Source organism: Nycticebus coucang, chromosome 3, assembly GCF_027406575.1.
Source record: "Nycticebus coucang isolate mNycCou1 chromosome 3, mNycCou1.pri, whole genome shotgun sequence".
NCBI classification, from domain to species: domain Eukaryota; kingdom Metazoa; phylum Chordata; class Mammalia; order Primates; family Lorisidae; genus Nycticebus; species Nycticebus coucang.
In genome coordinates this window covers 139,854,688-139,878,820 of record NC_069782.1, presented here as the reverse complement: position 1 = coordinate 139,878,820, position 24,133 = coordinate 139,854,688, and the positions used below count along the sequence as shown (strand labels likewise).

The 24,133-nt window shown below is 41.9% G+C and overlaps 1 protein-coding gene across 3 annotated transcripts in view; it reads right to left on the bottom strand.

Annotated features, from left to right (window-relative positions):
- Positions 1-8,142, bottom strand: part of PDCD4 (programmed cell death 4) — a 34,394-nt gene extending 26,252 nt beyond the window's left edge. The window contains exons 1-2 of one of the 3 annotated variants that reach the window (XM_053583621.1): positions 7,920-8,142; positions 3,371-3,475 (exon numbers count right to left, since the gene is read on the bottom strand). In XM_053583621.1, coding sequence (XP_053439596.1) covers positions 3,371-3,413 — 43 coding nt within the window. In that variant the 5' untranslated portion in view covers positions 3,414-3,475; positions 7,920-8,142. Of the gene's footprint in view, positions 1-3,370; positions 3,476-5,830; positions 6,668-7,919 lie in introns of those variants that run through there. The other 2 variants (XM_053583623.1, XM_053583622.1) reach the window with 2 other exon arrangements.
- Between the last annotated feature and the right edge of the window lie 15,991 nt (positions 8,143-24,133).

Sequence of the window (24,133 nt, the reverse complement as noted above, 5' to 3'; positions counted from 1 at the left end):
ACGGCTGAAGAGGCAGGGAAGATGAACAAGGGAATGAACATAAAGAGAAATAAATAAAAGATTAAGGGGAAGGAGACAGACCAGAGATCAGGCAAATTACATATTATTTTCATGTAAGACTAGGAAGTTGAAAAAATATAATTAACATCTACCTATAATATAGTGCTTTCAGTACTTTACCACTATTGTGAACCACAAAACTGATCCACAAAATAAAGGAATTAAAAGTGTAATAAAATATTTCAAACTGTCCTTCAACTCAAACATATCTATTTCCCACAAATGAGTTTTTCTTCAACTATTTTAACATCTTTCAAATGTTTGTGTGTGCAGCAAGCATTCATTCTCTCACAGTATAATTTATATATCTGACCTTATCCTTTTTAACCCATGTTTTCATCAATTGCCTTTTTATATTTTGCTATTCATACTCACTCCCCTAAATTTTGGAATCCCACAACCACTACTGATCTAACTTTAAGAAAACCAAAATAAAAAGCATAAAAAATCATGAGTACAGAATGTAGTGAATTCAAAATTTTCTGTGCATTAAATTCCCTCTCTGAATTCTCTAACATCTCAATAGTATGCACTTCAAATTATATGACCACAGCACCAATTACATTTCCATTACTGGTGTCTAGTAAGTGGTAATTAGAATAATATTTTTAGTATATTTTCATATATTATAGATTTGTGCTTCACAGGCTTGACATATATACAATATAATAAATCATACAAAAAATCTATACAGAGGGTATTTACACCCTAATTTTACTCATGAGGGAACTGAAGTAGCGAAGCTAAAGGAAGAAGCTAGAATTAGTATACCAGTCTCCCTGACTTGAACTATCTGCTATAGGAAGAATTCATTGCAAAGAGGGTCTTGCTTTAGACCTAGTCAAATATCAAAGAACAATCTTTTTTTTTTTTTTTTTGAGACAGAGCCTCAAAGTGTTGCCCTGGGTAGAGTGCTGTGGCGTCACAGCTCACAGCAACCTCCAACTCCTGGGCTGAAGCAATTCTTCTGCCTCTGCCTCCCAAGTAGCTAGGACTACAGGCACCCACCACGTCTGGCTATTTTTTGGTTGCAGCCATCATTGTTGTTTGGTGGGCCCGGGCTGTATTCAAACCCACCAGCTCAAGGGTATGTGGTTGGCGCTTTAGCCGCTTGAGCCACAGGCGCCAAGCCCAAAGAACAATCTTTTATTTTAAGTAGTACTATGCATGGGCACCAAGAACAGGGTTAGAACTAGGTTTTACTTAAATCAGAAAACAAAAAGTCTAAATCTTAAAACTGTGCTATCTAACAGAAATAAAACATGTGCCAGATGAGATTTTAAATTTTTTAGTAGCTGTATTAACAAGTAAAATTAATTTTAATATATTTTATTTAATCTAATATAACCACAATATCATTTGAACATGCAATCAATATAGAAAGTTGAAATATTTCACCTTCATCTCAATTCCGAGTACCTACATTTCATAAGCTCAACTGACATGGCTAGTGGTTATCATCACATCAGACACCACATAAAAGAAGAAATCACCTATGTGTAAAATGTATTCTTTTTTTTGTTTTTGGAGACAGGGTCTCACTCTGTCATGCAGGCTTGAGTGCAGTGGCATCGTTAGGATAGCTCACTGCAAATTCAAATTCCTGAGCTCAAGCAATCTTCTTGCCTCAGCCTCTTGAGTAGCTGGGAATATGTAAGTGTGTGCCATCCAACATGCCTGGCTACGTTTTGTAATTTTTATAGAGACTGGGTCTTACTATGTTCTTCAGGCTGGCCTCAAAGATTACTTCAAGTAATCTTCCCACCTCAGCCTCCTGAAGTACTAGGATTATAGTCATGAGCCACTATGCCAATCAAATTCTTAAGCCGTATTATTATCATCCAAACTCAATTAAGAAGGGACAAATTACCTATTTATAACCTAAAAAAGCAAGTATTCATACAGCTATCGTATATAGCAACACAAAAATAATCATTATGTGATTTTTCAACTCTAATTGTCTAGCATACTTTACATCAGGTTTTATATAGAAAAGACAAAGTTTCAATTGCAAAGTGTTTGCTTAGATCAAAGAAAACTATGTTGTACATAACTGTGAATTAAAGTCATTGAAGAAATAAAGCTGTAGTATTTAATCATGAAATATGTCTATTTAAAATTACATAAAATTGAGAGCTTTCAATATAAATAAAATTATAAGGCAAAGAATTATCTAAAAATATACCATTATTAACCATTCTCAGTATCCAGATATTGCACAATCCTAATTAACTCTTTGGGGAGCTTATCCTAAAGCTATAAATACATTTTAAGCTGTGCTGTCTTAAAATTACTCAACATTTTTGGTCATCTAATCCAGAAAACTATGTTAATTTTTATGATAATAATGTGCTATTCAAGCACCATGGAAAATTAGGGAAAATACCATAGGTAATTTAAAATATATAAATAATTAAATTAGGAAAGATAGCAAAGATACCAGTAATAATTTATATTATAGAAACCACTAGCCCATGTGTGAATATTAGTAAGTTAGTTCACTATTTTTCTCGAATCTGTACTATATACAGGCAGTCCCCAGGTTACAATGAGATAGGTTCTGTAGCAGTGGTTCTCAACCTGTGGGTGGCAACCCCTTTTTAACAATGAAAATCACTGCGGCATTAGGAAGGTTGAGAACTACTGTTCTATAGGTTTGTTCTTAAGTTGAATTTGTAGAAAAGATGGAACAGGTATATATACCAATAACAGCCTCCATTAAGTGCAAGTTGCACATAAATCAGGTATTTGTAACTCAGGGACTGCCTGTACTTTATTATAAATAGTGGAGAATAAGAATGTATGAAATGTGAAAGGACAGACAAAAAAATAGAATGTGTGATGGATTTCCTAAAAGAATCACAAATTTGGACAGCACCCGTAGCTCAATACGTAGGGCACTGGCCACATACACCGAAGCTGGCGGGTTTGAACCTGGCCCAGCCAGCTAAAACAACAATGACAACTCCAACAATAGCAACAACAACAACAAAAAGCCAGGCATTGTGGCAGGTGCCTGTAGTCCTAGCTACTTGGGAGGCTGAGGCAGAAGAATCGCTTGAGCTCAAGAGTTGGAGGTTGCTGTGAGCTGTGATGCAACAGCACTCTACCAAGGGCGACAGCTTGAAACTCTGTCTCAAAAAAAGAATCACAAATTTGATTTTAAAAATATTACCAGTTGTCTTATAGCATTAATAAGTTAGTATTTAATGTAAACATGATTTTACTATCATATTTTCATAAACTAAGGAATGGCCTAAAGCTTGCTCACCAGACAATCAAGGTTTAAGATACACTTATTATTACTTACCTGTAGGGTTTACATTCAGTATCTGCTCATTTTCTACATCCATTGTTTCTTAATTTCACTTGCACTGATTAAACAAATTACCAAATGAAAGTCTTCCTTTAGAATCTATTTTTTAAAAAGAAGATTAAAAAGCATAAGCATTTTCTAAATTGGTATGATTTAGCTAAATTCAATTTACTTAAGGACACTGTAAAAAAATCCATATAATTCCATTTAAAAAAAAAAACTTCACTTTCCTTTCAAAGACAACTTACCCTTATTAATATTTGGTTCCAATCTTCTCAACAAATTTGTATGAGTCAAAAAAACCCAAATTCCCATATATGATAAAGCACCCCTTTAGCTGGAGTTAAAAGATATTTGCTATACATTTTTATATCAAGAAATACATTCCCCAAAAACATCTTTTAGGAATACCAAGCACTAAAAATTAATCTGATATACATCTATAGCAACATGAATCCTGGGGGTTCTCTACCAATGAATTATGACAACTACTCCAAAATATAAATACAGTTTTGGTTAATCAAGAACAGCACAAGACCATGTTATTTTTTCACACCTCAGCATTATATGAAAGCTGAGACAGAACTGCCACTTCATTACCTATTAAGACTGAGACAGGAAAAAAAATTTTAAAGCTTTTTCTATAATTAGCATATTATTTTTATAATCTGAAAAATTTGTTTTTTTGTTTTTTATTTTTCTTTTTTTTTTGTAGAGACAGAGTCTCTCTTTACTGCCCTTGGTAGAGTGCCGTAGCGTCACACAGCTCACAGCAACCTCCAGCTCCTGGGCTTACATGATTCTCTTGCCTCAGCCTCCCGAGCAGCTGCGACTACAGACGCCCGCCACAACGCCGGCTATTTTTTTGTTGCAGTTTGGCCGGGGCTGGGTTTGAACCCGCAACCCTCGGCATATGGGGCCAGCGCCCTACTCACTGAGCCACAGGTGCCGCCCAAAATTTGTTTTTTTTTTAAAAATTGACCAATCTTAGAAAGGAATTAAGTACGATGACACAGCATCTCAATATTTCAAACCTCAGTCTCAAAATGCCTTAAAATTAATGCTGCAATGTTACTTTTCAACAATTAACTTAGAGATACAGATCCAATGTAATTTTAAAGAAAGACTATCAAAATAGTTCTAAAAATATATACATTAACAGAAGACATAACCAAATAGGATTTCAGAATCTCTCTGGAAATATTTTTTAAATACTGGTTTAGAGTACTTAAGTGCCTATTTGTTTAAATCACATAGGTAGGATATGCAACCAGGCATTTACAACCACGTTGCTCACAAAACTCACAAATTAAACCAGGGACTGGCAGTCCCAGCTACCCAAAAGGCTGAAGTGTAAGCATCACTTGAGCCCAAGAATTCAAGACCAGTCTGGGCAACACAGTGAGACCCTATTTCAAAACAAAAAAATAAAATAAAATAAAATGCACAAATTAGTGAAAATGTCTAATAAATTAGAGGAAAAACATATTTTCATATAAATTACTATTAGATGTCATTTTAGGATAACAATGATACACAATGCCCCTGGGACTCAAAGGTGAAAGTGACTTTTAAATTCCTCAATATATACTATCATTTGTTAACATCTTATTAGTTTATATCCTTTTATTCCAGAAAAGATTTTGTGAAACAAAAACAAATATACCCTATGCTAAAATTATAAGCTTCTTAATAAGGCACAGTCCTTAAGACTACCAAAATGCTACCATATTGCTTCAGAAGAATGGTGAAATCACTCTGTATATTCTATTATAATAAACTGACATATGTGATTCTATCTAATCACTTTTCAGTACTATAATTCCCACCAACTCTGGATTTAGGAAAAAAATTAATCTTAAAAATATGTATATAGGCAGCGCCTGTGGCTCAGTCGGTGGGGCGCCGGCCCCATATACCGAGGGTGACGGGTTCAGGCCCCGCCCCGGCCAAACTGCAACCAAAAAAAGTAGCTGGGCGTTGTGGCGAGCGCCTGTAGTCCCAGCTGCTCGGGAGGCTGAGGCAAGAGAATCGCTTAGGCCCAGGAGTTGGAGGTTGCTGTGAGCTGTGTGATGCCATGGCACTCTACCGAGGGCCATAAAGTGAGACTCTGTCTCTACCAAAAAAAAAAAATATATATGTATATAGAGATTCACACAGATACACGAACAAAAATGGTTTGAGAATCTAAACACTGGTGTCTTCAAGGCTAAAATGCTACATTCTGTTTCCTTTCAGTGTCTGAATCACATAGGCAACAAATAGCATCACATGTTTGAGTTTTTTAAACTTGAGTTACATTAAAAAGTCCTTTTCATTCTTGATGAAAATATCCTTACCAGTAATTTCTGAGGAACTCAGCTAATAAAAGAGGCAATAATTACAACTTATGTTTATAATGCCTTTCATGATTCAAAAAGAATTTTACATGTATTATATTATTAGTTCATGTACCTTACAGGACAATCTTGAGATAGAGGTGTTCCACTTCGCACACAGTTACATTCATAGGTTATCTCATCCAAGGAGACAGCTACTCAGTGGAAGAGCCAGTACTAGAACTCCAAACTAGAACTAATACAGAACTAGGACAAAACCTTCCAAATCCAGCACTGTTTGCGGTAGTTCAATGTTACGATTTCAATGTCCTACCAGAAGATTCCTTTTTAGGGTTAACAGAAAGCAGCTTACTAACACATAGACTACCAGTGTTGAATCAAATTTTTAAATAATGCTTTCCAAACACTAAAAACAGTAATTACTTTAAACTGTTAAACAGAAGGCATTCAGTCAGGAAAGAAAATTATCAAATAATGGCTATCAAGTTAATTTATTAAGTAATCCTAACAAAAAAATATCTTTGTGTCTCTTTAGGCAATGATGACGTGATGAAGAATTCAAGTCACCTTTGATAGCAACCAAAATTTTTTAAGAGTTTAGAGAAGCATAAAGATATGTTCCATGTTTTTACTGTCTTCAAAATAGTTTTTCCCCAATATATGAATAATCGTTAAAATCCTAAAGATTCTTGCCCCAAACAAGAAAACGTAAAGCAACAAAATCTCAACCCCATTTCCTTCATACTAACCCACAAACATTAATTTTCAATGAGAAAAGTACTCAAACACGTTAGGAAAAAACGTGTGTCACACAGAAACAATTGCCAAGATGTTCCGTACAAGTGCGAGTCGCCCCCCTCCCCCGGCCAAAATCTATTTCCTGAGAAATACCTCATAAATTACTCTGACATTTTGCGGAGTGAAGTTTAGATAGGCCATTTGTTAACTGGAGAATTACCTGTAGTCATTCCTGGGCTACAATTACAGCTAATTAGCAACTTAAAATCAGCTACAAGCATTCCACCACAATAATGTAAATGTGAGCACTACAGTGAACATCCGATGGGCATTTATTTTTGCAGTCCTAACGATTATTTTTCCTTTCACGAGTTCTATAGAAAGACCAATTATAATTCAAAGATGTCTGCTGAGATGCTAGGGAATTCAAGAAACCGATAATGAAGGAATATTAAGGGTATAAATCCCAATAATTAAATTCACAACACATCTGCAGTGGTATCTTTAAAAAAAAGAAAAACATGGAAATTAATAGTAAAAATACAAGTTAAAAACAGGCTGTAACCTCTCCCCCCTCAACACACACGGACACGCCGGCCGCATTTTTGCTAGTTTTAACCATCTGCGGACACTACACCGCTGCGGGCCGCGCGGTCACTTCTCACTAGGGCCCCGGGGACCCGCGCTGTGCAGGTCTGCAGACAGTTCGAAGCTCTTGCAACAATCTGCACGTACGTAACAGCCCCAAACTGACAAACGCAGCGGACACAGCAAGCGTTTCACAGAAAGGGGGCTCCCTTCCAGCCTTTGTTTTCTCTGGGAGATTTTTTACCTAAAGTAAAAAAAGAGCCTTTGCCGGAGGAGGGGCGCGCCGAAGTCTGAGCAGGGCAGGCCGGAGGGCCCGCGTCCGCCTCCCAGCGCCCCCGGCCAGAGCGCGGGCCGTCCCCGCGGGCGCCCGGCCCGCCCTCCGCAGCCCCCAGCCGGCCTCCGAGAGGTGCCGGAACGCGGCGGCCGGGGCCGGGGGCCGCCTCCTCAGAGGACTCCAGCGGGAAGAGGGCGGAGAGGGCGCAAACCTCCCCCACAGGATTTCAGTCCCGCCGGAACCACACCTCCCAACTTTCACCCCCCAAATTAAACCTCTTCTGGGGGTCGCCCGCTAGCGCCCCGCCCGCCTCGCTAAGCGGGGAGGGGGCGCCGGGAAGGGGCGGGCCCGCGCCTCCGCGCTCCCGGCTGGGCCCAGCCCGAGGGAACCCAGGCCGCCCCTCCGCGGTCCGAGGCGAGTGCGGCCCAACCTGCGGGGTACTGAGGAGGTGGCCAGACCCCCGCCCGGCCGGCCCTAACCCGACCCGGCTGCGGCCTCACGCCTCTTCCCCCAGTCAACGTGCGGCTCCCTCCAAGGAGGGACGGGGGATGAGAGAAAAGGGGCAGTCTTCCTGAGCGTGCGAGCCGCGCCCTCCGGTACTGACCCCTCGGGCCACCGCCGCTGCTCGCCCAGTTCCCCGGTCTGCCAGCCCCGACCCTGCTCCTCCGCCTCTGCCGCCGCTTCGGAGCGTCTCTGGCCCCTCTCGCTCTGTTTGTTTTTGTTTTGTTCTACCCAGTAACACGGGGGCGAGAGGGCAGCGTTTATTGGCCGAGACGAGGAGGTCGGCTGGCCAATCGTGGCGGCGGAGCTGGAGCTGAGGCGGAAAAGGGAGAAAACTGAAACGTGGAACGCTGGGGAGGGGCGCGGGAAGGCGCATGCGCGTCGGGGCCACTCCAGGGACTGGCTGGAGTGGGAGCCGAGCGGGAAGCGGAGGGGAGGGAGTTTGCTGTCTGGAGGCGCAGCGGGATGGACTCGGACTGAGTTGGAGGGGAGGGAAGCGGTGAGAACTACAGTGAGCTCACCCTTTATCCTTGCAGGGCGTTCTACAAAAGGAAAGGCTTTGGACTTCCTGGGGGTCTATGCCACCCATTTCTGGACGCTCCCCAGGGGAAGAATTCCAACCTCTCTTGTTCCTTCTTTCAAGCCTCTGTTCACCACATGGCTCCTACTTTGTGCAAACCTGGTCCTAAGAATTTCTCTCAGCAAATGCCCTCAACCCTTTGAGATCGAACTCATTTCCATTTCACATGTAAGAAACAGACCCCAAAATGCTTCGAATTCCCCCTGCTAACCGTCACTAGCTGGGCCAGGGGTTCAAACGCACACGTTCCGGATTCCAAGACACTGGCTATAATTTCTGTACTGAAACCCCCGCCTACGTGGCTGTTTTCTGTGACTTTTCCTCTTGGCTGCCTTCTCTTTGGCTGGTCTTTTCCTCCCGTCCTTTCTAGGTCGCTATCCCCTGAGGGAATGAATGACCAGAACCTCATGCTATCTGCCTGGTCTTGGGAGAGGACTCAGCCTGTGTCTGTGGCCAGATTTTCCTACTGGCTGATGGGCAACACCTAAATGGCCACTTGGTCTCTCCAGAACCAAACTGCCTCAGCCTGCACAAGCCAGCTCCTTACTCTGACTTAACCTCTTTCTGCCCAGTCATCCTGCCTGGGAATCATTTCTAATGCTGATTTCTCTACACAGAGAAAAATCCTTCACTTGCTTCCCATTGCCTCCCTGGAGTTTCAGCACCTCAGTAGGGCAATCTAAGTTCGTCTCACAGTGTGACTTCAAGACATACTGGCCATGTCTCCACACCCCTAACAGTCCATACACCCCTTTTACTGGAACTAACTTGGACCACTCACTGTGCCATCTGCTTCTTGATCTCTTGTGGTTCTTTATTCTGTCACCTTAAAATACCTGGTGCAATCCTATCCATTATCTTCATAGCCCTCCTGCCATAGTCTTTCTTGAGCCTCATGACTTCATATGATTTTCTTGCCCCTAATTCTTCTCAATACCAGTTCACTGCACCTCCAGAGGGGCTGATTACATTCTACCTGACATCATTTTGTCTGAGTCCCTGGCCTAGCTTTTCTCCCTGTTGGACTGTAACCTTGTTGAGGGCAAGGCCTGTCTTATCTGTTATTGTAGTAATCCTTAAGAAGATGCTGTATACATTTATTGTACCCATGCAATAAATACACCTTGATACTAGTCCACAAAGATTCTCAGCAGTCATTGATCATCTCCATCTCCTAAGCAGGGGCCTCCGGGCATGGCTAGTATGTAATATCTGAATTTGCCTCATAAGTCATTTCACTTTTTAAAATCCAAGCTTCCCAGACACTCAGTTTTCCTTTGTTGTTTTCTCCATCATCTGCAGCAGTCTCCATTCCTTCTCTCCACTCTCCTCTTTACTGATCAGCATCTGCTGACTCCCTTTTTTGCCCATTGCTTTCTTGCTCCACATTTTTCCTTTTTGCACTCCTTTTTAGTTCTTGGCCTTTTCCTTCTCCCTCCCTACCACGAACCACCTCTGACTCCTGCTAGGTTCTTTCATTTATTTATTTAATACATTTATTAAGCACCTATGGCATAATCAGGCTGTGTTGGCCAGGCCTTCTAAGATTTACGAGATAAGGGGGAAAATGGGATGTGGTAACCATTTTTAAAGAGTATCTAAAACAACCTCTGTGTTTTAGCAGATAACTCCCAAAAAGACCCATCAGGAAGTAAAATATTTATATCCCTTTTTTGTATAATCTCAAGCACTGCCCATGATGCCTGGCACCCAAGGACTCCTTAGGAATGCCTCTATCTTGGGTGTGGTTGACCAGTTATTTTCCCCCAATAACTTCCTATAAAAACTTCAGTCTCGGGCGGCGCCTGTGGCTCAGTTGGTAAGGCGCCGACCCCATATACCAAGGGTGGCGGGTTCAAACCCAGCCCCAGCTGAACTGCAACAAAAAAATAAACGGGTGTTGTGGCGGGCGCCTGTAGTCCCAGCTAATTGGGAGGCTGAGGCAAGAGAATCGCTTAAGCCCAGGAGTTGGAGGTTGCTGTGAGCTGTGTGATGCCACGGCACTCTACCAAGGGCCATAAAGTGAAACTCTGTCACTACAAAAAAAAAAAAAAAAACTTCAGTCTCTCTCAGGACTACCTTTATGGGGGCAAGACATGATTGCAAGAGGGACTTTGCCTAACAATTGCAATCAGTGTAACCTGGCTTATTGTACCCTCAATGAATCCCCAACAATAAAAAAAAGAAAGTGGACTCAATCAGTAATTCCCAGTATTTTCCAAAGAACATACATTTTTTGGAACTTTGATAGATATCATGCCAAAACTGAGGGTGGGATTGTTGTATGATCTAATGGTTGTGGAAAGAACTTGTTTCAACAAAGTTAAAACTGTTTCTTCACCCAAGCTCTTTTCAGTGTCTTTAATAAGGTATATGCCTTTAGCATCTTAAGGGACCAGGGCAGGAAGATTAGTAATGTTTCCCAACTTATTCAAACACCAAACCTTTTTTTCTCAAAGATACTCCAGAATCAGTGCTACTTAGAAACCAGCTTGGGAAATATAGATGACAGCCACTGTCACCAACATTCCTTCTAGCTATATTGAACACTAGTTACTATGCCTTTGTAGCTAAACAATTTTTAGAAGGAAAAATAAAAATAAGTTCAAAATGGAAAAGTAGCCAAGGACCAAGAATTTTTGCCTACCAAATCAATCAACAAATATTTATTGTGTGCCTTTTTTTGTGTAAAGCACAGAGTTGATTCAGCCTGTTTTCTTGGCAAAAGACTTTATTCTACTTTAAGCCTAGAGCTGGCCAGACTTCTGGGCCACCATATACATCTCCATTTCATATCATAATTATTCACAAACTGATTTTCTGTTACCTAAAGCCCAGAGGGTATGGGCTTGTCAATTTAGCTGTTAGGTGAAAAGAAAGGGGAGAGCCCTTGCCGTTAACTAATTCTATCCAGAATGATAGAATGGCAACTTCTATTTCCCTAAAGAATGACTCATTCTAAGAGTTTAGGAAAGCTTAGGAGAGGAAGGGCCACCACAGTTGCCCAGGACTAGACAGCTGTTCATAGGTGACAACAGAAACTCTGTGCTGCTTATCAGACAGACCTTATATGTTATCTGTCTTCCCCATACTCCTCAGGTTTAAGTAGCATTGGGATGCTCAGTGGAGCACACAGAAAGTTTGTTTTTGTTAGGGAATGTGGGAGAGAAAGTGGTAGTTTCTATTTTTTGCCTCTTAAGACAAGTTATTGACTACGTCCCTGACTAGCTGTGTTGCTTTGGGCATTTCACTTCCCCTCCTTCAATTTTCTGAACGGTAAAAGGAGTTTCCCACTGCAGGGGTTCTTTAAGGAGCCATTCCAGTTATGACACCTTGGGAAGCTGGGTAAGGTACTAAGGTGGTACCACAGAAGTCCTGGGAATAGGAGACAAGAAATGAGAGAGTTTGCCACTGGTGGCAAGAGAAGATTCTACCAGATGTGGACAGAAGAACTATTGCCTTCAATCCAGGGTCTGTCTCCAAATGCAAAGTTCAGATAATATCACCTCCTTCCATCCCAAAGGCAAGAATGATAGCTGGTGTAGGATTAGGAGTTCTAATGAGTTAATGTGGGTAAATTACTTGGAAATGCAGATGAAAGGCAAAAGATAAGCACCTAGAATTATTATTATTGCCCTTGGAACTTTCCAAGGCCTTCTTATTCTTTGGACAAAGCCTCATTTGAGAACTCCGTGTTTCTTAGTAAGCACTGTTCTTACCCTTAACCAAGATTGAGAAGAGACAGTCTTTCTGGGGACTGAAGGTAGGTCTTAGCCCACTTCCTTCCTAAGAACTTTCAGATGCTACTGTCAATTACAATGGCTTCATCTCCCAAACTGACATACTGTTTTATTTTGTCAAACCAAGGCCTGAAGTTCAGGAATTCCTATCAGGCAGGGATTGCTCTTTAGCATGAGGTAAGAGACATGAAACATGCTTTGAAGAGAGAGCTGCATAAGGAATTCTAATAATAATGATGATAGCTGACATGTGTGTTGTTTTAGGGTTTACTTAAAAAAAAAACGCGTTTGCATACATTTTCACCACCTTCTATGAAGTGAACAAGAGTCTTTGCTTTAAACAAGAGGGAAATGAGCCTTGAGCCAGGCACTGCTAATCATAGGATTTTTATGCTGAAAGGAAACATGGAGATCTCCTAGTCCAAATCCTTTATTTTACAAATGGAGAAACAGACCCAGAAAAGTTAAGTGAGTTGCTCAAATCTGCACAATTAATAAGAAGCAGAGCCAGAAGTGCAAATGAAGTCTCAGTGCCTCAGCCTTATAGGGGACGTGTGGATGGGAGAATCCAGACCTTCTGGGACGCAGGCTGAGCTGGATTTTTTCTGTCACTCAGCCTTTAGTCTCTTGACTGAAAGTCAAGTGTCAGAGCCTGTTTATGGGCCCCAGACAGAGCCTCCTGGTATCAGATGATCTCGTATTAAGGTCTCAGAAGTGAGGAAGAGGAATGGGGGAGAGGAGCTTGTGTGATTTTTTTTTGTGTGTGTGTGTGTGTGTGATTTTTTTAGAAACTGTTCATGGAGCATTTTCAAGAGTCTCTTTTCTGAGGTAAAAGCCTGGAGTCATGTAAAGCATAGCACAGGAAAATGCAATATTTTAATATAGTATGTACCAAGAAATATTAAAAGACTAAAAAGGTTTTACTTCCCCAATTCAGGTTGTCAGGGGTTTTTCTTGGTGCATTTGTCTTTTGTGGGTTTCTCCCCACCCCCTACCAAATCGCTCGTGCTATCTTAAGGATTTAGAAATGAGCTCAGTTAGGGTTGAGGAACTCCATCAAGTCATCTTTCCCCAAAATCTCATACATTGTACCACATCTTCTACACCTGTCTCAGCTCTAAGCCTGAGAACACTAGAGACTTTTGCAATCACAACCCATTCAACCTGATGCTTTTCAGTGCTTATTATAACTGCCGCACCCTGGATTTAATTGTGTTGAGTCAGGGGAGAGAGTGCTTCTCTAGTTATATCTCTGGGGGGCTTTATTTGCATTCTTCTGGAACACTGGGTCCTCAGCTAGGCTTCACCCTCCTCAGAATTAATCCTCTTTGCTCCAGTCAACCTGAGTGCACATAGCTGCCATGCCCGCCTCCTTTGTATGTTGTACAGAGTTTGCTTGCCTCCCAGAAAAGGTGGGGGGAGGACAGGGAGCCTGGCCTAGAAATGAGGGGCTTTTCATGCTGGAAAATAAGAGACATGAATGATCTCTGGGTATGATTAAGACACGCATATCTACAGGGAAACAAAGAGAAGGCTAGAGAAGGGTGGAGAGAGGGAGGTCTCCACCAGTAAATATACGAAAGAGACACACAAAGAAAAAGTTAATTAACAGTCCTGATCAAACCTCTCTTCACCTTTAGCGAAAATAAAAGCAGAGGGTAGAACTAAGGAAACCCAAGGGAGATGTGCCATTTGTTATTAAATGTTTGTGAGTTGCCCAAATCTCCGCGATAATAAAAATGAAGCTAGCCCCGTGAAAGATCAGAGAAGATGGTCCTGGAAGATGGCCTAGTGAGGCTACTTTGCTCAGACTACAGACTACCACACTGAGGCCCAAAGAGAAACAGTCTGGCTCCAGACAAGTTACAGAGGCAGCCACAGTATCTCATCCCACCACTTGCAGCTGCCTTTGTTTGCATATGATTCTCTGCGTGTGTCTTGTTCTCCCATCCTGCTTTTTTTCCTTTCCAAAACGCTAGAAGAGCAGCTTCCAGAAAGAAAAACTGTAGCTAGCATTTTTTAAACAACAGCACCAGGAAATCCCCAAGCACTGCAATTGAAGCAACATGATTGACAGCCCTCCAGTACAATTGACAGAGCTAGCATCAAAACAGGAACTAAAAGACAAAAAGGCCACCCTCCAAGAATGAGGGATTCAAAAAGTAAGTAAGTAAATAAATAATTGCTGAGGAAGCAACTCAAAGTCTTACCACAACTTCTTGTGTGACATAGGTGTGTAAGGATTTTATTTTTAGGAAGTCTTCTTTGAGGGCAGTGAATCCAGCTCAGCCATTTATTAATTGGCTTCAAAGTGTGTAAGAAAGCTCTAAAATTTTATGCGAGTTTTATTAGGAATGCATGAGTGATAGCACAATGGGTTCATAAGGTTTTTTCTGAAAGACCCCCATAAGAGTCATGTCCAAAAAGAGATTGAGAACTTCTAACATATGCTTTTACATGTTAGTACATTTGCACCCATTTTCACAGTGAGAGTCCCACCAAGAGATGCCACCAGACTTTCCTTTCCTCTGTATGTCAAACCAGGTGCAGAATCAAAGTGCCTCCCAAGTAACCACAACAGAAAAATGAAGCAAAATTGTTTTTTAAGACAGCAGTGGTTCTATAAAGAGATGGATTGCCTTCTGGAAACACCCCAATAGTCATTTCAGCCTGATATGGCATCTGCCTTCTATTATGTTAACCCCAATGGGCCAGAAATATCAGCTGTTTCTCTCAACTTTACTTAAACAAAAGACACGGCCCCATCACCCATGAATGTGTCTTTTTAAAAACTCTTGAACTCCAAGAGTAGAGGTCCCTGGTGGCCAGCGGCTTTACCCCTCACCTGCCTTTGAGTGACCTTGGTCAAGTTCTCAGTGAGTTTTCTATCTCTAATGTGCTCTTGAAATAAGGCTTGTGAAGTGTTTTGAGATCCTGAGAACAGGTGGTGTATAATAAAAAATGTCAGTGTTTGAAAAAAAAAAAAAAAAACTCTTGAACTAATTTAAGAGAGAAAGCATTACATGGTATCTCTCAAAATGTGCTCCACAGATATCCCACCACAAAAGGGTCCTAGGATGGAATAAGTTTAGGAAAAGTACTAATTACCTCCCCTCTTAGAAAAACACAGTAAATAATGATACTTTAAAGACTCTGAGAAGTCCTATCATAAGTAAACCTGCATAATTTTTTTAACCCATATCTGCTGAACTTACCTGACCTTCACACACCTTTGCATGTAACTTATGGAATACACATTGGAACACACTGCTTCAATAGAGTGGGATCTGGACTAGAAGGCAACAGGCATGGATTTCAGTACTAGTTCTGCTGACTAGACATGTCATCCTTGACTGCTCCAAAGGTAAAGAACTTTAAAGGTCTCCCAGGTTCTTTCTGGGACTGTAATCTACCCAATATGATCTTTGAGTTGGCTGGTGGTCTAAGATTCTGCATATAGCCATTTTTTATGATTATAAATATTTTCATCCAAGAGACTGTGTGGTAAAATTATTCTGCTTCTAGGCTACCTTCTCTTGAGAGAACTTTTGGAGAGGTAAAGCAAGTGCTAAAGTACTGGAACAGAGTGGAACCAACTGTGTAAAGCTGGGTCATGTATATTCACTGTAATGAATACATGTCGTAGGCCCAAACCCATACACCATAGCAGACAAAGGCAGCTGACCAGTGGCCATGGGCATTTGATGGTGCTGGGTTTTCATAGACTACACAACCTCTTTGAAGCTAGCAAGGTTTTACCAAGCATGATGGCATGACCTTAAAGAGCAAACCTCTCTATTTAAAGGGCCAAAGCTATTCCCACAGGTATTATTACCCTCTGGGAGAACCTCCTATCTCAGAAAAAAAGAGTGCTGACTCCAGCTCACTTTCAAAGGTGGTTGAGTCAGTAACAGCCCTGACAGCACGCTTTCCCAGGGAACACTAGAGGCTTGGGAATACTTTTAAGTACCACCTGTGAAGCATCTTGAGCTCTTGCATAATTAAGACACATAGTCTTAATGCGTCATCCAGAGAAGTAGCCTGGGGTGACACATTAAGACTACATGTGCTTTCTGTACCTAGGCACAGGAAGCTCTATAAAATTTCTGCAGGCAGGCCATGGGAAGACATCTTAAAAAGCTGAGGCCCCAGGGCTGCCTGCAACAGAGCCAGAGATTAAGTTGGAACTTGTTCCATGGAAGGGCTTTTCCCCAGCCACCTAGAAGGCAATATACATGTCCTTCTATACAGTAGGGCCTTGTATTTAGACAGGCTGTGCTATGCACAGCTTCCTACCTCAAATAAGCAATCTCCCCAAAACAAACCATCTCATCACCCCTTTGTTCCTTGGTGCCCCCTGAAGTTTAAACAGTTTAGTAAAGCATACTTATGTCTTCCAGCTGAACTTTACCTTGTACTTGAAAACCTGTGCTTGCCCCATGAAGAAATGGAGTACTATCCAGCTGTATAAAAGAACGAGGAAGATCGCTATAGACTCTAGTGCAAAGCTCTCCAAGACCACATTGTTAAGTACAAATCATTGTTTTTAAAAATGGCACTTTTGGAGAAGGAAGAGGAAAAAAATAACAATATTCATATTTGTTTATATATGCATAAAGAAACAGTAATGAATGTACAGTAAACTAAATAACTGTTTACATCTATAAAGGCAGTGAGGAATAGTGTATATGGGATATACAGAGACCAGGCGGGAACATCAGGATGTGAACAAGATTTCTCAGCATATAACTATTTATGTTGTTGTAATTTTTGAACCTGCTATAAATCATAAAAGCTTGGGCTCTGAAAGCAGCAGAACTGGGTTTGAATACTGACTCTTCGGTTTTCTAGTTGTGAGCAAGTTACTTCATATTCTCTGACCCTCAGTTTTCTCACCTGTGAAGTGGTTATAATTATAGTATCTGTTGCATGAGGGATGTTATTCAAATCAAATGAAATAATGTCTATCAAGCAATTAGCAGGATGCCTAATATATAGTAAGTACCTAATAAATAAGAACAACACTTTGATCGCCATTGATATTCTTTCTACATATTGGATCCTGACTGATCCTTCAGACTTGGATTCAATGATACCTCCCCTGAGAAGTTTTCCCCAGGCCAGAGCAAAATAAAGAATTTCTTACTCCATCATCCCTATGATATGCCTCTCTGGTCTCCTAGCTCCACTCTTGGTTTTCACATCAACTCCTCACTGGATGGTGGGCTCCTGAAAGACAATACCCTGCCTCTGTATCAAGCACATTGTAGGTGCTTGGTTAATAAATGTTTGGTAAAAGAATAAAGGAACTAATACAATTTCTCTTTTTCAGTTGAAGAGCCTGTCTGGGGCTGTCCATGGGGGTTTTACTTCCTGGTTTAGCATAGCATGTGCCTGCCTGCCATTTGCTAGGTCTGGCAGGGAGCTGCTCGGAAGAATCAACTGCAACAAGCCGCCTTCAGTGCTTACAGCTGAAGCCCTGCTGTGCTGCGAAAGTGCTAGGAGGAGAAAGGTGGCAATTTGTAGGGGTCTCTCGGGAATGGCAGAAAGCTGGAGCCCTCCAGGGACAGTAGCCACGTGGGATCCCAGGCAGAGTGTGCAGGCTGACACTGTGGCTGTCCCAGACTGAATTAGGATTGAAGCTTCTACATCAGGCCAGGGGCCAGGCCCAGTGGCCCAAAGCCTGTTTCTGTCCTAAGTCTGAATTTCTCAGGTGCAACCTGGTTCAGAGGAAAAACAGACAAAAATAAAACCAGTGTGGCAAAGCGCTATGCAGGAAGTGACAGGTCTGGGAACCAGATCAGAGTGCAGGTACTTGGGTAACACACCACAAGAAAAGTTGCCTGAAGATCAGACTGTAGAACAAAACTATGACTCTATTTGCATTTGGGGGTTTCTTCTTTCAGAAGTCAAGACAATGATGCCTACTATTGTCAAGCAAATCCAAGTCCCAAAATTGACCTCTGCCACTAACCAGGAGTTTGAGCTTAACAAGTGACCTTTCTGAGCTTCACTTTCCTGATCTGGGAACCACTGGGAGATTTATAGAGAAAAAGATACACTAAAAGATCACACATTTGCATAATATTAATAACTATTTCCTTCCTTCACTATTGACCACTATTGAAGGTAAGAAAAACAAGACCTCTACAATCTTACTATTAAAATAACACATGCCACACACATATACACATACGTGCTTCTACACGAACATACTGCACACGTAGGCACCACACAACAAATACACACCGCATACACAAACACACACACACACACATACATACATGCACATCACAGGTACATACTGCACACATAGACACCACACAACAAATACGCACTGCACACACACACACACACACACACACACCCATACACATGCTAAGTTTAGAACACTCATGAAGCAACAACAGAAGAATCTTACAGTTCCCTGGCTAGAAACAGACTGCCTTCTCCCCAACTGTTTCTGGGCCAGAGTTCCTCTAACTGTGGGTCCACTCCTGATGATTTCGTTTCCTTTTCTCAGTCAACTGTCAATCATTGCCTGAGTGTCCTTGGCAGTGCTGGTCATTTATTAGTTTATAAATCTTGGAAGAGAGGGAATGCTTACAAAAATTCATAGGGACTCCACCATTTATTGACGACCATGTGCATAGCACACTCTCTGGTCTCTAATCCTTGTTGCACCCAGTGATATATTGGTATTATCTCCCTAACACAATAAATAAGGAAATCAAGACTCAGAAAGGTTAAAAAAAAAAAAAGGGCAAGGCTGGAATTTGAACCTATGCCATCTATTAGCTTGGGCTGTTTCAACACAAAACCCAACTCGAGCTCTAAAAACATGCTGCCCTGAATACCACCCAGACTAATTCTCTCCAAGGTTTCCACTTGGGTTCCTCATGGCCCAGGCTCTCTTGTCTCCCCTTTGCCCTCTTGGAGCAGATCCCTGCTGGCAGAAGGCTGGAGGCCTCCACTTCCCCTGCCTCTCACTGGTATAGCCAATGCAAACTTCTTGCTGGAAAACACCATGCCTTCTGGACAAAGGCTCTGGGTGATGTCCTAGGATCTGACTGGCAGGTGTTCTGTGAAAAGCCCCAGCTGAGTTAGTGGGCTGCCAAGGCTCGGACAGGCAGAGTTCATAAACAGCTTCTCCAGCCACAGCGCTCTGAATGGACTGAAGCCAGGTGCTGTCTGCCTTGGTGCCTAAACCCTCCCAGGCCTTGGCCAGCCAGATCTCTTTTCTGGGAAACCAACAGGGCAGCTGAATTTTCAGTGGCTAAACCTATAAATTCCTTCACAACAGAAAATTGGCTTCTGAGTCAGGGAGACCCAGCTTTAAATCCCAGCGCTACCACGTTCTACTTGTTTGATTTTAGGAAAATACTTTCTGTTGCCAGGACCTCAGCTCCCACCACTGTAAGTGAAGCTAATAACAACAACGGTCCCCAGCTCCCTGCTTGGGTCTAGCCTCCTCATCTCTGAAATGGAAGAGGTGGGCCACATGACCTTGAGGTTTCTATCTGAAATGTTCTCTAAGCAGACTGGGGTGACGGTGTCCTTCCTGCTCACGAGTACAGTGGGACTTCAGGTGACTTGTTTTCTCTCTCAGGGTGAGCTCAGCCCCATGGGAGAGTTCCTGCTCTAAATTCGACAAATTTTATTGAGCACCCCACAATGCATATCATGTTAAAACCTCAAGATACAAAAACAAACAAGCACATGCCCTGCCCTTAAGGAACTCAAAAGACTAGGCCAGCAGGAATGATAAGACTCATAAAAACAAGCATTGGAAAGTGATTAAAAACTCTAGGAGGGTACAGATAAAGGACTGGGAAGGTTGAGAGCAAAGATGGGGTGGCTCTAGGCTGGGAGGTAGGTAAAGATATGGCCAGTTGATGAAGGGTCTGGAATGACAGTTTGGACTTTCTTTAGTTTTTTCTTTTTTTTTTTATTACAGTCACCCACCACAACGCCCGGCCATTTTTTTTTTGTTTTTGGTTGCAGTTTGGCCAGGGCCGGGCTCAAACCCACCACCCTCCGTATATGGAGCTGGAGCCCCACTCACTGAGCCATAGGCACCACCCAACAGTTTGGACTTTATAAAGCCAACCATTGGAAGCCATCAAAGGTTTCAGACAGGCAGTGGGCAGATCAGAGCCAAGGAGGCTGGAGCCTTTTATTAATCCTCTATCATCTAGAGTAGCCAGACTAGAATTTCTAAAAGAGAAAGATCATTTTCCACCATTTTCATAAGGGCTTTGTTCCCTGGATGAAATAGTTCAGGATTTGCATAAAATGTGCAGCTGTCAAAGATTGCCCTTTGTTCCTGGCCCTGAGTCTAGTGCAGCCTTATGCCCACTCTCTGTCTTCTGCGTCCTCTCACAGCTGTGTCCCTTCACAGAAAACATGAAAATGTGGCTTGTGGAACAGGAGGCAGCCACCCAGCTCGGGGAAACACCGCTACTTCAACAGAGCCCCTGGGACCTTTGCCACCCACCACCTTGCCTTGGCCCAGCTCTCAGAATTCTGAGAAGGAGTTAGCCTGTTGAGGACAAGATGTGTCAGTGAGTTTGCATCAGCTTGAATCACCTGAGGAGTGTGTGTGCGTTCTCAGGACTAGGTGTTTGAGCGTGAGTGTGCATGTGTGTGTGTTCTCAGGACTAGGTGTTTTGCAGCTGAAATCAATCTGGGTCAGAATTGTGCAACCCTCAGCACATCGCTATCTGGAGGAGATAAGCTTGAACAATCCCCTCCAGCACCTAGCAGCCATAAACTAGCAGGCTGGTTGTAAACACAGCTGTTTGCCAAGTCCTAATTTCTGAGGATGAAGGGGGCCCCCTGCCTTGGCAGAAGGGATCCCGGCAGATTGTGGATTTGGTTAAACCCCCTAAAGAGGCAGACTCATTCTTAGAAATCTGGGAGAGGTGCTGGTGAGCTTTGCCCCTGCCAAGCTTCCACCATGAGGCTATACCCAACAGGGCCATGGAGCAGGGGAAGACCCCCAATTCCTATTCTTGTTCTGCCCCTCACTGGCCGTGTGGCCTTGACTAAGTCATTTTGTCTTGTTGGCATCCCTCTCCTCATCTATGAAGTGTGAAAACTTAGAATAAAATCCCAAAAGGAATGAGAATGATTCCACCTGATGTCTGTCCTCTTTACTCAGAGAAAAGCCCCTTGGAGATTCTCCTGGACCCTGAGCTTCCTTTTATTTTTTTAAATTTTCCAATATTTTATTAAGCAATTCTTCTTTTTTTTTTTTTGGCCGGGGCTAGGTTTGAACCTGCCACCTCCGGCATATGGGACCGGCGCCCTACTCCTTGAGCCACAGGTGCCGCCCTATTAAGCAATTTTTCAAACACACAGTACAGTTGAACCTTGAGCTTTTTTGATTTACACACTGAGAACACACAGTGGAATCTCCATAATTGATCACCTCCTTAAGTTGACCTAGTTTTTATAGACTGGACGTGCACTATATATATGTATCAATACAGTAGGCCTAGTTCCTTATGTTGACCACCTCTGTATGATGATCAGGTTGTTACAGCTCCTTGAGTGGTCAACTTACAGAGGTTCTACTGTACTCCCTACATAGATGATAAACAGTTAACAGGAAGTTCGGCTGCTAGATATGAGCATGCTCACTACCGATAGAAACATAAAAGGCACACAGGAGAGCAAGGAAAGAGAAAGAAAAACTATAGTGGAAAAACAAGATCTTTGAAAGCAACAGGGGCCATTTAATACTAAGGTGAACAGGTTTGCACGTGTCAATATCTCTGAAGGCCATTATGCCCAGGAGCCTAATATGACAACTGATATTTAGAAGAGCTTTGCAAGGAAATTGCATATGGCTGTACTCTATAACTACTGTTTAGCAAGTTAAGGCTTTATAGAATATTATTTTTTAAAAAATTGTCTTCCAGGCTGGGCAAGGTGGCTTACACCTGTAATCCTAGCACTTCAAGAGGCTGAGCCAGGAGCTCAGTAGTTTGGGCCCAGGCTGAGCAAGACCAAGACCCCATCTCTACTAAAAATAGAAAAATTAGCCAAGTGTTGTGGTAGGCACCTATAGTCCCAGCTACTCCAGAGGCTAAGGCAGGACCTCTGTTTGACCCCTGGAGTTTAAGGTTGCTGTGACCTAGGCTGATGTCTGTCTCAAAAAAAAAAAAAAAATTCTTCCAAATGTTCGGAATACATAAAGTTTTGATGCTTAAAGGGGAAACTCTCCAAAATCCTGAAACTTCAGATATTAGAAAAGATATATATCTTCCATCAGTGCTCTGAAAGGCACACTTATACCTGTTCTATGCATATTAGAGCTTGGCTCAGGGATCAAATCAAATAACAGAGATGCAGAAACTACTGAAAGGATGTCAAATGTTGTCCAAATTAAACATTGGGACAGTAATCACTTTGGTCTTGAATTGTTCACAAAAACTATTTACAAGTTATCCTAATAAACATGCTTGTTGATGAGTTGGTCTGGAATGTAAATATGTTTTGCCTTTCCTCATGTTTAGAATGTGAACTTTTTCCAGCATGTGTGTCATACCCACTGTGGGAGGACAGAGAGGGGGATTAGGAAATAAGATTTATGACCTGAAGATATAGCCTTGTTCAATGAGCAGAGCTGTGTGGACACTGTGGCCTTGTAGAGACAGGTAACCAATTGAGCTACATACCTCTCTATGGTGCTTATCAGGCTCTGTGACAGGTGTTTGAGAGGTAGATACACCCATGAAGCAGGCAGCTGCCCTCAAGAAGCTTACAGTCAAGGATTGCTTGAGGTCAGGAGTTTAATACCAGCCTGGGCAAAAAAAAAAAAAAAAAGAAGAAGAAGAAGCTTACAGTCCAGTTGCTTTTCAAATCTTCATTCAATTATTGGGTAAATAGCACCCTGTCTGACACTTTTTTCTTTAAATATATTTTAATACACAAATAATAGTTGTTTTGTATAGAAAATCAAAAAAAGATAAGAAAAAGAGAAAAATTTAAAACATTGGCAATCCCTTCCCATAGAAATAATTAGCATTCAGTTATAGAACTGTTCATATAAATGAGTACTTTAATAGGATTACATTGCACACTTAAAAATATTATGTGCCCCCCTAATACATTTAGAGAGATAAAAGAAGAAAACCCCGGAAACACATCATCTTTGTTGAGAATATAATTCCTCATGTATTCCAAACATAAATTCCTGAAGTAATTTTGATGTAAATATAGATAAATGAAGCCATAAAGGTACTACAATAAAGCAGATGAGACGAATTATGTAAACTTAGGATGGGGAAACTGCTTAAACATGGGGAAACCCAGAAGCTGGAAAGAAAATAATTACAGATTTAAATACAGAAACATTTTAAACTCCTATATGATGAAAGACAGAACAGATAGTTAAAAAAAAAAAAAAGGCAAATAGTAGAATTGAGTGAAATATTCGCAACATTTAAAAGACCGAAGATGAGTATTCCTAATGTCAAAGATTCTGGTGTCCCAGTGCCTGCTTTAGATCCTGACTCCCACCCCTGGGTGTTTCAGATCGCAGTGTCTTTACTGTCAACATATGTTCATGCTTAATGTACAAAAAGTGCACGAAGAACAAGCAAGTACAAGCAAAAACTCAAACATCCAAATAGAAAAATAGGCAAGGAACATAAATAAAGAATTCATAGAAGAAAGGCAATGGCCAATAAACATAGAAAGATGTTCAACTTCACTGTTGTCAGGGAAATACAAAATTAAAAACCTAGGCCAGGCTCAGTGGCTCACACACGCAATCCTACTACTCTGGGAGGCTAAGGTCAGGAGTTCAAGATAGCCTGAGCCAGAGTGAGACCCAAGACCCATCTCTCCAAAAACTAGAAACATTAGCAGGGCCTGGTGGTGGTAGTGCACATCTCTAGTCCTAGCTACTGGGGAGGCTGAGGCAGGAGGATCACTGGAGCACAGGAGTTTGAGGTTGCAGTGAGCTATGATCATGTTGGCCACACT